The following is a 13,514-nucleotide window of genomic DNA, read 5'->3' on the forward strand; positions in this document are numbered from 1 at the left end:
CTGTTTTACAGAGGAACGTTTGCTTGGTATTGCATGTACGTTAAGGCAGGTATTTATTTTTTCAGACTCTGAAATCCAAGGGTTCACTCCGAAGTTTACCAAAGGTAAGTGAAAAAATTACTATTATTATTATTTATATTGCTTCCACTCGAAAATATTTTGTATTTTTAACAGGGTTTGATTTTAAAGAAAATGAAATTCTCAGGTTTTTCACACTGGTTATCATGGTTATTTAAAAAAGACCTTGTATATCTTAGGTATTGTTAAAATAACTTTTAATTCCCTTTATTTGGGTGCATGACTGTTGGTTGTAATTTTGAGTTATAGAGTATGCAGCTTACTAGTCTTGCTTCAGATGTGCACCTTCCAAGAGACTGCTAGCTCTGCTTGGCCATTTTCGCTTCTTTAACTCCAGGGGTAAATTGGGGTGAAAATAGTAGCTGATAAGTTTGCATTTTTAACAGTTTATAATTCATTTCTTGTACTTTTAGAAGTTAGTATTGTCTACTCCAGTAAAATTAATTTTCCCTACTTTAATGACTAATAACATTGGTGTCCGTTTGGACAAGTTTCTCAGACATTTGGTAGCAGGTATTTCAGTCAGCTGTCTAATTTAGTATGGTGTTTCCCTGATATGAATGTTGTGACATTAGAGCTTAAAATATGTAAGAGAAAGAAACTGAAACAATAAATTTTAATTAAAATCGGCACACTTTTTTTTTCTTTACAATAAAAAATGAGAATTTAAGAGACACTTGCAGTATTGTGAATTAAATTCCATATAATCATCAATGTCATATGACTATTTCAGAAATATAGAATGTTCCAAATGAATTCCAGTAGTCTTGAATGTCCTGATGTATCACAGTGATGTTGTCCAGAATATCTTTGAAAGCGTTCACAAAAATCCAAAGTAGTGTGTATGAATCTAAAAAGCAAATGAGCACTTTAGTAATTCCACTGAATATTTTAAGTAAATAATTCCTCTTGGATTATATCTGACTTCAACAACACAACTAGATTTCCAGAGACTGATCTAAAATGGGAATTAATTATTTATCAAATCTCTGTTTGTACATATTTTTGCTTGATCTGTAATAGAAGGTGAAGATTTCCAATGGAAAAATCTTCTGTAAACAAGTCTGACCTTGAACTCATGCTATGTAAACATGTTTACAGCTTACAGTCATGGACAAAAGTAAGCTGTTTAAACATTCTCTTTATAATTTATAACCATGGAATAAAGTTAAGCAAACATAATTAATTAACTGTACATAACACATCATAAAGAGATATCAGTTATAGTATATGAAAGTAGCATAGAAGTATGTCAATATTGTCTCTACTGAGCTTGTTAAAATAAACCAACTTCACCTTATACCAGTCCCAGTTTCAGAAGTACTTTATAACTGCAGATTGGAACCATTATGGTAAAAGCAAGTGACTCGCATGTGTCTTTATGTTTATTTATATCCCCCATCCCTTGCTTTGGTCTCTGACGTAAAGAGCTTTACTCGAAACTATCATATTGCTGACAGAACTGACAAGACTGTCATCATTGAAAAAATGACACCTGTGTCTTGCTTTGCATCATCTAATGCAGGACCTTGTTACATGTAACACAGAATCATGCTACATGTAACACAGATGGGTCAATATTTTCCGATCAGATGCAGAACAACAGAGTGGAACATTTATTAAGAGTTTTTAAAACATCCAGGTTTTACAAAGTGCTGTTGTAATTTTAGTTATCAATATATACTGAAATCTATGCATTTCTTCCATTTTAACAACCCTTTTTCCTAACGAAAACTTTCTTGAGGTTCTTTTTGATGAGTCCCACTTTTTTTAGAATTAATCTCATGGGGGGGGGCATTTTGGTGTCACTGTTCTACATCATTGGTGCATGTTTTATATCTGCAGGGCCAAGAAATAGAAGAGATGTTACAAAAACTTGATACAAGGGAGACACAGCTGATACAGATTGCCAAATCTACCAAGGAAACATTACTAAAAGTAATTTTTTCAGAACTGTATACCACTTTATATCACTGGTGCCAAATTTTGTCAGTTTTCTCCAATGGATATATAGGGTGGGTATAATATTTTGCACTATCATTTTGTATACATTTTTAAGGTACTTAATTCCATTTGAGTTTGTATTATGTTTGAGGTATGAACAATATTCCTAAATTAAGAAATATCAAGGCCATTTTATGAACTATCAGATAGCCAGCTACATCAGTTGGATGATCATACTTTGCAAGGTCTGCAGTACTGTCTATCAGGTGGTATTTAACTGCTGTAAACAACCTGCTTCAACTGATTTTTACTGCACAAGATGCTGATTGGAGAATTAGTTAATTAAACTTTAGCTTGTATACTTTAATTAAGACAATTAAAATGATGAATATTATGTCTATTTCAGGAGATACAAAGCTTGAGGAATGATCTAGAGAATAAAAAAGAACAAACAGATCAGGATTTGGCCAGTCTGGAAGAAAATCAGAGAGAAACAGAAGTTGAACTTAAAAGTCTTGCCTCAGAGATAGACGAGAAGAAAGTCTACTTCAGTGCCGATATTCAAAAGGTAGATTGAGACTTTTGTTTTTTTCTTATTGGCAGAAAAAAGATGTTGCAGCTTTCAAAGCAGACCTTCCAACTTTTACGATTTTACCATAAGTCTTATGAAAATTACCCTTAAAATACGGACTTATGGCATAAAAGCAAAAACTACAGAAAATTGATCATTGCCGAAAAATTTGGAAATTTTTCTAATCCGTGTTTGATTTAGATCCGGGTTTCACACTAGAAGTAGTGAAATTGATCAGGGAACCAGACTAACTTTACAGCAGCACATCTAATCTTTAAACTGCACTTATTTGTTCATGTGAAGCATCTGCATGATCAAACTTTTGATCATAGAATTGTTTTAAAAATGGCATTCAGCAAGCGATGCATGTTTAAGATGGAAGGGAAAATAAGCCTCTTGAAAAGTGTTAATAAGCAACACAGGAAAAATAAAAAGGAATATTCAGATTATTGTGAATAAAAACTGGAAGGGACACAATTATGTTTATTGGTCATCACGTGCCAATTTGAGTATGACTTGTGGCAGGAAATATGATTGCGAGACAGCAACAAGCCATTGGGCTGCATAGGATTTGGAATTAAAATTTGTGCACTGCACTAGTGGTAAATAAAGTCTACTCATAATTTACAAACTTTTCAGTTGAACATAATGTTTATCATTGCTGCTCATTCAGAATACCGAACTTTTAATTATGTTTTCCAGCTTTACAATAGCAGTTTATGATATTTTATTACACCTTACTAAAAACGAGTCAGACTTATGGGAAAAAATCAACTGTCTTTACTGAGACGGACACGTCAGGGTATGTTTGTGATTGAAAGTTAGGTTAATGTAGCGTATACATATCTTGAACGCCAGTCTTGAACAGATGATCACTTCTTTTTATGGGGCCCCAAGTGGCCAAGTGGTCTAAAGTGCTCTTCATTATGGATCACTGCCATCTCACCTCTGTCTGCATGGGTTCAAGTCTCAGATTCGGCTAATGTGGGTATGTGAGAAAGCTTGCCAGTAGCTTCTCGTGGGTCGGTGGTTCTTTCCAGGGTTTTCCCGGATTCTTCCTCCACCATTAATACTGGCCGCCATGTATAGCCTATCATATGCTGAAAAATGGCATTAAACCCTAGAACAACAACATATCTTCAATTTTAAGTCCTGCTTCTAAAACTGTTAAAACCAGATTTTGGTTATCAATGCATATTTGATAGCTATGTGACAGATAAATCATATAAAGAAAACATTATGATGACATAAGCATTTAGTGTATTTTACTTTTATTTACTTTGTTTTACCTGTCCATTTTTTTCAGAAAGAGGAATTGATTCATGTTGAAGAGGAACAGCTGGGTAAATTACAGAAAGAGTTTGAGATTTTGTTCCTTTCTGAACTGGCTGTGAATGAAAACTTTAAAGAAACATTCCAAGAAATTGAGTCTCAGGAAAAACAGCTGATGGAAAAACTGGAGGTGTTGGACTCAGAAATGAAAGAAAAATGGAAGCAAAGAATTGAGAGCATTTCAGAAAGAAACAAGGCTATTGAAGAGGCGTGGCATGATTTGAGTGATCAGGAAAAAGAATATGATAATCAGCTAAAAAATACAAGTTTAAGCGATGAGCGTAGAGCTGAGATTGAAGCAATCAAAGAAGAGCTTTCTGTAGCAAGCAATCTTTTGAAAGATGAAGAGGAAAAATTAGCAACTGAAGAGAGACAAGTTTTGGATGGGGTGGAGAAGGACATGGATCTATGGGAGCAAAAGAAAGGAGAAGAACTATCTCAAATAAAAATTATAAAATCCAATCTAATTAAAGATTGCAGGAATAGTGGTCTGAAAAAATTACAAATGGATATAGAAGCTAAGGAGAACTCTGTTAAAAATTTGACTTGCAGTAAACATGACAAAGAAAAAGAACTTGCCAGCCTTGCCCAGATGTATGAAACAAATCGAGAACAAATCATCAAACAAAGAGATCACATACATGAACAGAAGGAAAAAGTGGGCTTGATATATATTAAGGCTGAAGAGGAAATGAACACAAAGATATTAGACCTTAGCAATGAAATTAATTCTACAGAGAGCTGTTTACAGGAGGAGCTTCGTGACATTCAGTCTGAGAGAAAAAGGTCTGAGTTTTTAGTCAAGATCTAAAACTATGTAGTTTGATGTTCACATTTTAATTAGAATAGAATTAGAAGATTTGGCAATCAATATTTTAGCAAGTTTCACTAATTCATTGTACTTTGTGAATTTGATGTTCAAAAGACCTTTATCCTGGGTATCTGTTCATCTTTTGAGTTTGAAGATGTCCATAACATCACCAACTGGGTAATTTAAACACAACATGGTCACCATATTTAATGGTTTTTATGTTGGGTCCAACTGCAAACTAGACAAACCCGCTTCTGCTGCCACAGTACAGTTTGTACTGGCAGGTCTGGTTCTGTGCAGTTTTTTAGGATTAATAAGTTAAACAAACATCAGAGACCCTGTTCCAAAGGTGAATTTTGTGATGGCAGATCAGGGTCTATGTTGTTTGCAGTTGGAGTTGACTTATAAGTAAGTATTTATGGTAGATAGTACTAACCTAAATGTGAACAGTATGTTTTCTTCTTGCTATGTAGTAAAATAATTTATATTTATTTTCAAGTTACTTATTTAGAAACACTTCAGATTTGCAGATACTGCACAGTAAAAAAAAAGAAACGATGAAATTTGTCTCTGTATGTGTGTGTGTGATTTGGATTTTTAATGTAGCTTTAACAATTTTGCATTCATATTTCTTTGATGTCTGCAGTATGGCAGTTTATAGTGATGTCTAACAGTGGGGCATCATGCCACAGACATCCAGCATGATGTCCCACCCAGTCGCATTGTCCCAACACCAGACCAACCAGTCCTAACTCTAACCTCTTAATGCTGAGTGCCCAGCGAGGCAGCTGTTAGTTCCATTTTTGTAAGTCTTTGGTATGACTCAGCCAGGGATCTAAAGGGTATGAACATGGCATTCCATCAGGTAGATGTGTCAAGTTTCAAAAAGATCTAGAAAAATATTGGGAAATAAATGAAGTATAATGCTACAAACTATGACAGTTGGATTCTTTTTTTAATCAATATTCAATCTTAACTTTGTATATAAGAAATAACATCTGACAACTTCAGTCAGCTTGTAGTGATTTTGGCAATGGATAATGCCAGCATGGAATAAATATGCACTCCCAGGGAGTGCACATGTCGATATTCGGAAGACCTGGCTAAAATTGCTGGAAAAACACAATTTCACATTTAAGTCGCAACACTGTTGTAATAATCATTTGTGGAATAAAATCAGACAGTTGATGTGTTATAGTACCCAAAAGACTTGTTTATACTTGAGTTCACAGACCATGCAGACCAGTTAGCTATTTTTTCTAATTGATCAAAGACACTGTCCATCAGACCCTGCTTTGACATCATTGTAACATAGTCTAATAGCAAATTTTTAAATATGCTACAGTCTTTCAATACAGAAAGATAATCTTCAAAGCAGGAGGAATGAATTTCTCACACGGTAGACTATAGTTATCCGCTTGAGAGATTTACTTTAGTTGAAGGACCGCTCCAGTGACGGAGTGGTTAGAGTGTCCGCCTTGGATGCAGGAGGTCGTGGGTTTGATCCACAGCTGAGTCATACCAAAGACTTACAAAAATGGTACTAACAGCTGCCATGCTTAGCGCTCAGCATTAAGAGGTGTCAGGATAATGTGACTGGGTGGGATATCATGCTACATGACTACGGCATGATGCGCCAGTACTAGACATCACTATAAACTGCCACACTGCAGACATTGTAGCGATGTGACTGAAAAATTGTTAAAGCTACGTTGAAAATCCAAATCACATCACACTGTTAGTTGAAAGTGAGGGTAGATTTGGGTTAGATGCATATTGAGCTTGGCTTCTAATGTGTATATTTATATGTTTACCTTTATTTAAGTTTCAAATCATTTTTGAGGTGCAGCATTAGATCATATAGGTAAGTCGATTTCTAACTCAAGTTGTACAGTGTTTGGAAATTTAATAATACTAAAACAAGCGTGTGATTTGTCCAACAGATTTTAATAACTTCTACTTCTTGAAGGCTCTGATGTTGATGGCAGTTGGGTTTGAAGGTTGAAGAAACTATAGAACCTCCAGAAGATCATGAACAGTGGAAGTTCAAAATACATATAAAGCAATTTTAAGAAAAATGTGACAGAATTGTAATTATTGCTTTAAATTTCATTTACTTTAACTTTTTTGCAGCTTCTTTTAGTAAATACAGTAATAATTATATAATGAACCTCTTTGGGACCTTTAAATTAATTTTCTTTTATCTGTAATATCTGCATTGTTATGAATACATGGCACCTGAGAGTTATGCTGAATTCACTTCTTACTAGCCATGAATTTGGTGCATTTGTCTTCCCACTTTTTCTGGAATCAGATATTTATATGCAGTGCTGAGATGGAAGAAACCAGAAAAATGTCCAAAAGTCACCAATCTTGAATAGACGATCACTTCCGTTTACCATGTATATGCTAGAACTGGGATCAGACTAAAGGCCTTGGAGTTATGTAGCAAATTCTCTACCACTATACTTAGGCATAATTTCCCATAAAATGTGATATATCTTTCTGTTCAGGCTGTTGTTATTAAAGACCTCTGAGGAGGATGTTGTACTAACAGTGTGTGAGAAGGATGGGAACATTGTAGCACAGTTGGAGTCTGTCAAACCTGGGCTGACATTACAGGAGCAAAAACAGCTGGAAGAAAAAATAAAGGTAAGAAAATGCTGACTGTAATTGTACACAAACTTAAAGCTGGTGTAAGAACAGAAGAGATATCACAAAATGTTGTCTCACATGGACATATTTCCTGTCTCACATGGACATATTTCCTTTGTATACAGGTCAGATCTGGATCTGTGCACTGTGTTAGGACTAAATAGTAGAATATGTAACAGACCCCAGGAAGATAATGACTGAATGAATGTGAAGGCATTCCCTCCCATCTGCTGGGGTGGTCTCATCACTGCTGGTCCCTGACCAGTTTTGTTACTGCTGTAACTCTTAGGAAAGAATTGATCTAGTTTATTCAATTAATCAGGTCTTGTCAGTGAAAGTTATACCCCTTAGTTGCTGGCATCTTCAGTGCAACGAGTATTGCTACATGTTAGGTCATGTGACAGTTTTATTGATGAGACCCAATATTGAAGCATCCGGGTTTGGAATAAGCTCATGGTCTTGTAGTTGGCTAAAACAGTGGATAAAACATAATTATAGAAAACTATGTTTTAAATAGGGGTAAAAGCAAGAAATGACTAGAAAACTCTTGAATTTTATTTAGATTACAATGCTTTGTTTTCTATACTGTAGATAAACAAAGTTTTTGTAACACTAAGCATAAGGCTGCAATGTGTATATTTTTACTGTATAGCACCAGTGATTGCCGATATTTAAATGATGCTGCACATTAACATCCATTATGACATATAACATTTGTGTGTCAGGGGTTGCATCATGGTTTATGATGTAATCATTTAAAAGCAAGGGCAGTGAACAAAGGAAAGTGTTTCCTTGAAAAGAGTTTAAAATTCAAGCAATGTATGTGGGGCCAGAATGTCTGAGTTTAAAGGATATATAATAAATAAAGTTAAAAATGCCTGGACTCCTGTTTAAACAGATATGTTAATCCCTTCTGGTTTTGGAGCACGTAATTGGTGTATCCAGAAAAGTTCTATCTTTCCGATAAAATGTGCTACAAGAGGGCACTGGATCAGATTTAATAATTTCTATTATCTGATACTTAACACCATCTATGTTGCTGTCAGATTTGTTAAATTGTTTAAACATTGGGGAATTTTTAAGGTTATCGATATCCCTCAAGGGTTCTTTTATTCTCACTGGGAATTCCCTCTTGTACTTAATGTTAGTCACATTGATGGCTGGTGAATAAGTAGATGACATTTCATGTGGTGCAATTACATATTCTACAGTCGGTGAAGATTCACATACCTATTTATATTTGAGTCAAGGCATTTTTAACTCAAAATAACATCCTAATTTGCTGGTACATTATGCTGTCACAGATTTGAGTCTGTTATTTGCTGTTGGTTCATGCTTATAAGCACATTTAGAGGAATTTTTTTTATTTAAAGGAGTTACCGTATTTACCGCATATGTTGGGACATGATAAAATAATTCTTTTTTTTCCTGTCCCAGAACTTATGGTGAAACATATTTTCACTTTGGTCATATGTCCCAAGACTTAAGAAACGAAATAAATTTGTATTGCATTTGTGCTTGCCCCCCCCCACACGTTGCAATAAAATAAATAAAATGCTTAATTGACAATAAAAACAAAGAAACTAACCTTGTATTGTTATCATTTATTCCTTTTTTCAACATGAGCATTAAAGAATAAAATATTTCCACGAAATCCGTATAAGTGGCGTAGGCTTCCATACTTTAGCTTGTATCAATTATGTCCGATACCACAAACCACGTTGTTCATTGACATGAACATTGAGAAACAATCATGTGTGGTTGTGCTGAAAGGTTTGAACATGTTATCTGACTGAAAACTGGAGCCAACAAAATCGCAAACGAGGAATTTAGTCAACCAATATCCTGAAGACGCCATACACGCATGACACAATGTTGGGTGGAAAATAATCAAGACTGAATTATATCCAGGTCCACTGTATGACAGTATGTCACAAAAAAAAATCGTCATTTGAAAACACATTAACTTGAGTGCAAGTGACAATCTTTTCACCAGCTCAGGTTACAAAATTATCCTTACTATTTACCCGCAGACATCAATGCTCCTTTGTATTAATTGTAACCACATATGCAAAGCACATAGAAGCCCTGGTGGTGAATAAACACGACTGGCAGCAAGCAGTTAACTCCTTCATTGAACCTACTGACAGGACATCAAAGACAAAAGGTTATTTTTATTACAAAGCAAACCAATCTCAGAAGCCGACTTTGGTTACTTTTTTTTGTAAAGGATATCAATACAAAGGTTATTTTATTGCAAAGCAAGCCGACATCGGAAGCTGACAATGGATTCTGTGAAGTGAGCCGATTTTTTTACATTTTTTTTTTGAATATACAAAGACGGTCAAGATATGGAAGTAAACTTCGGATCATTTTCAACTGTATTCATGGGAAATTTGAAAATAAATTGAAATAATGGAGCAAATTTTAAAGTGACACAATATAGTGCTTTGTGCACAGATGTCTATGACCCAGCAATATTTGGAGAAAATAAAATCATGTGATGAATTCGTGAAGGCCGGAAGAGAAGCAAACGATTTTGCAAACGAGAGCGAAATAATCAACCGATATATTGAAGACAACTGCCATTCATGCATGGCACGGTGTTAGGTTCAAAATAGCCAAGATTAATTTATATCCAGGACAACTGTATGACAGTATCTCACAAATAAAAATCATTATCTGAAAACACATTCACTTGAGTGCAAGTGACAATCGTTTCGCCGGCGTGGGTTACAAAAGTATCATTACTATTTACCCGCAGACACCAGTGCACCTTTGTATTAATTATTACTACAGATGCCAAGCACATAGAAGCCCTGGTGGTAAATAAACACAACTGGCAGCCAGCAGTAAACTTCTTCTTTGAACTTACCGACAGGACATCAAAGACAAAGGTTATTTTTATTACAAAGCAAGCTGACGTCGGAAACTGTCTTTGGACTTGGAAGCCGAATTTTTTTTAAAGGATATCAATACAAAGGTTATTTTATTGCAAAGCAAGCTGACCTAGGAAGCCAACTATGGATTCTTTTAAGTGTGCCGAATTTTTTATTTTCTAGCTTTGAATATACAAAGACGGCCAAGATATGGAAGCTAACTTTGGTTCCTTTTCACCACTATTCACGAAAATTTTGAAAATAAAGTGAAACAATGGAACAGTTTTTAAAGTTGCACAATATAGTGCTTTGTGCGCGAACATCGATGACCCTGCATCAGCCAAAAGATTTGGAGAAAATAAAATCACCTGATGAATTCATGAAGGCTAGAAGAGAAACAGATCATTTCGCTGACAATATGATCATTAAACAGGGATGAAACTCTAGAATACTTTGATCGCATTCCTGGATGGACTGATGATAAGATGGGCATCAAAAGTGTGAGAATTAGCAAGACTAGTGCAGATTTGAAAAAATCTGACTTTTGTCCTTGAGTTTCCACTTCAGGTGGTGTGTTGCCTCTAACAATTTTTAATGGTATGAGAAAGCTAAAAAAATATTCATGTACCAAAAGAATAGATCATACGTGTGCAGGAGAAGGGTTGTGTTGAGATGCTGCTGAAGTGGATTAAAGAGTTTTATCTCAAGTACACAGTTTTATATTTTTTAAAATAAAATTTCAGGTGGAGTGCAATTTTCGACATGTAATTTTCGAATGATTTAAAAGGTATCTCACAACTTACGACTCGAAGAAAAACAATGTGTCCCGGAACATACAGTGCACAAAAAAATTACTTTTAAAATTAATTTATGGTGTCCCAACAAATATGGTGTCCCAGCATAAATGGTAAATAGGGTAATAAATGTCCTTTGTGAGTAAATATTCTGTTTGTGAAGTTGTCTCTATGTTAAATTTCACTGTACTTGAAATGTGAGTATAGTAATTATTTGTGTGGGCTATTACATCGCATTTTATATGTCTTCATAACATCACATTTATATGTCTTCATAACATCACATTTGTGTCTTCATAACATCACATTTATGTGTCTTCATAAGATCACATTTATACAAGTCTTTACAATATCATATTTATATATGTCTTCATTAAACATCACATGTCAGTTCATTAAAATGTATTACAACATGACAAAATAATCTAGCAGTTTGGTAGTAACATCAACAAGTCAGGGGCCCCGAGTGGCCGAGTGGTCTAACGCGCTCTCCGTTATGGATCACTGCCATCTCACCTCTGTCTGCCGGGTTCGAGTCTTGGATTCAGCTAATGTGGGTATGTGAGAAAGCTTGCCAGTAGCTTCTCGTGGGTTGGTGGTTCTTTCTGGGGTTTTCCTGGGTTTTTCCTCCACCATTAATACTGGCCGCCATGTATAGCCTATTGTGTGCTGAAAAATGGCATTAAACCCTACAACAACAACTACATCAACAAGTCATGCAAATTCTTTACATGTATGTGTTCAATGGACTCAGATTCATTAATATTTGGTATGAAGAAAAAAAATTGTCATACAGAATGGCACTAACTGCATCAAAATTGTGGCATCAAATATTAGCTGGTTTATAAAAATTAGAATCTAATGTAAAGATAAAGACAATTTAAATCTTTGAACAGGAATATGTGAACCTTCAGTCTGAGGTGGAAGATGCACAGTCAGAGCTGGAAGAAAAAATAAGACTCTTTGATGAGGAAAGGGACAGAGAGCTTGACAGAATTGAATTTGAGAAAATGAAGCTGCAGGAGATGGTGAGAAATGACAGGTAACTAGGAAAGGGTTAGAGAATCTTACAGAATTGACTTTGAGGGACTGTGACCATATGACATGCTGAGACAAGACAGGTAACTGTAGGGGTGACATGATTAAAACCAAATGGATGCTTGGATTGAATGATAATGCAATACAATGTGAGGGTATGAAAGTTTATGAAACAAACAAAATATTGGCTCGCACACCCACCCACTACATACAATACACTACTACTATACTGAAAACCTTACAGATACACATGTGTAACAAGAATATGAGTGGTTCTCACAGTCACAATGTTCACAATGAAAATAATATTTACAGAATCATACGAGACAAATGAACAGACATGGTAACTATTCACAGAATCGTATGATGCAAAATAAAAAAGCATGGTTCACACAACCATATAATACCAATGAAAAATAAGTGACTCACACAACCATTTGATAACAATGAAAAATATGTATAGTTCACACAACCAAATGATAATGATGGAAAGTATGTATGGTTCAAATAACCATGTGTTACAAGGCAAATTAAGTATGGTTAAAAAATAACCATGTGTTACAAGGCAAATTAAGTATGGTTCACAACCATGTGTCCTTGTATACATTACACAATGTAATGGTCCTTATCCAGGAGTTGAGAATTCATGTCATAATTCCTTGTCCTTCTCCAGAATTATACCTTCATAGCCAATAATTCCCATCATGAAACAGATACACTGTTGGTTGAAATGGCTTCACTGCCACACTATGGATACTAACTTCACCATCCTGGTTCTTCTAGATGATCTATCCATCCATCCATACATACAGATAGACAGCTATAAATAAATCAATCTTTTCATAACAAGGAATAAACAAATACAGATGAGAAATCCAGAAACACATGTTAGTAAATTGTTTTATGTCAAATAAAACCCTTAGCGATAAATTGTAACATACCGACTGTTTTTCAAGTGTATTAAACTTGTGGAATAACAAATAAAGGCATTAAGTTGAAGAAAGGCATTTAAACTATAAAAATATGCTTACAAACTTGATTTTTATAAAATTTAACACTTACCCGTATGGCTGTAGTTTGAAGTAAGAGTATTGACACTCCCTGACAAGATTCAAGCGATCACTGTGTCGCATAGAACATTAAGCCTCCTATAAATACAGGAGAAAAAAATGCACACAACCATGGGTAAAGTACCTTCCATACCGTGCTTTATGAGTATCTCACTGTGAGCGACCTACGATGAGATGCATGTATTGTTCAGTCACACAAAACAAAAACAAATGAACCACCCTAGGTAACGCTGCATGTGTCTATGAAGTTAATAAACCAAATTGTTCTTAAGGCATACAAAATTATTTTCTTGCCTTATTTCATGACAGTAGGCATGAGACGAACATCGGATTGAGTTTGAG

General features: G+C 35.0%; 1 protein-coding gene across 1 annotated transcript in view; it reads left to right on the top strand.

The window, feature by feature from the left end:
- The window catches only part of LOC149804815 (kinesin-like protein KIF16B), a 145,346-nt gene that overhangs the window by 112,689 nt on the left and 19,143 nt on the right, over positions 1-13,514 (top strand). The window contains exons 24-29 of the mRNA XM_089944906.1: positions 66-104; positions 1,924-2,016; positions 2,429-2,590; positions 3,900-4,711; positions 7,250-7,388; positions 11,961-12,106. Coding sequence (XP_089801032.1) covers positions 66-104; positions 1,924-2,016; positions 2,429-2,590; positions 3,900-4,711; positions 7,250-7,388; positions 11,961-12,106 — 1,391 coding nt within the window. The remainder of the gene's footprint in view (positions 1-65; positions 105-1,923; positions 2,017-2,428; positions 2,591-3,899; positions 4,712-7,249; positions 7,389-11,960; positions 12,107-13,514) is intronic.

This window comes from Sinohyriopsis cumingii, chromosome 2, assembly GCF_028554795.1.
Source record: "Sinohyriopsis cumingii isolate HCF-2022 chromosome 2, ASM2855479v2, whole genome shotgun sequence".
Classification (NCBI taxonomy): domain Eukaryota; kingdom Metazoa; phylum Mollusca; class Bivalvia; order Unionida; family Unionidae; genus Sinohyriopsis; species Sinohyriopsis cumingii.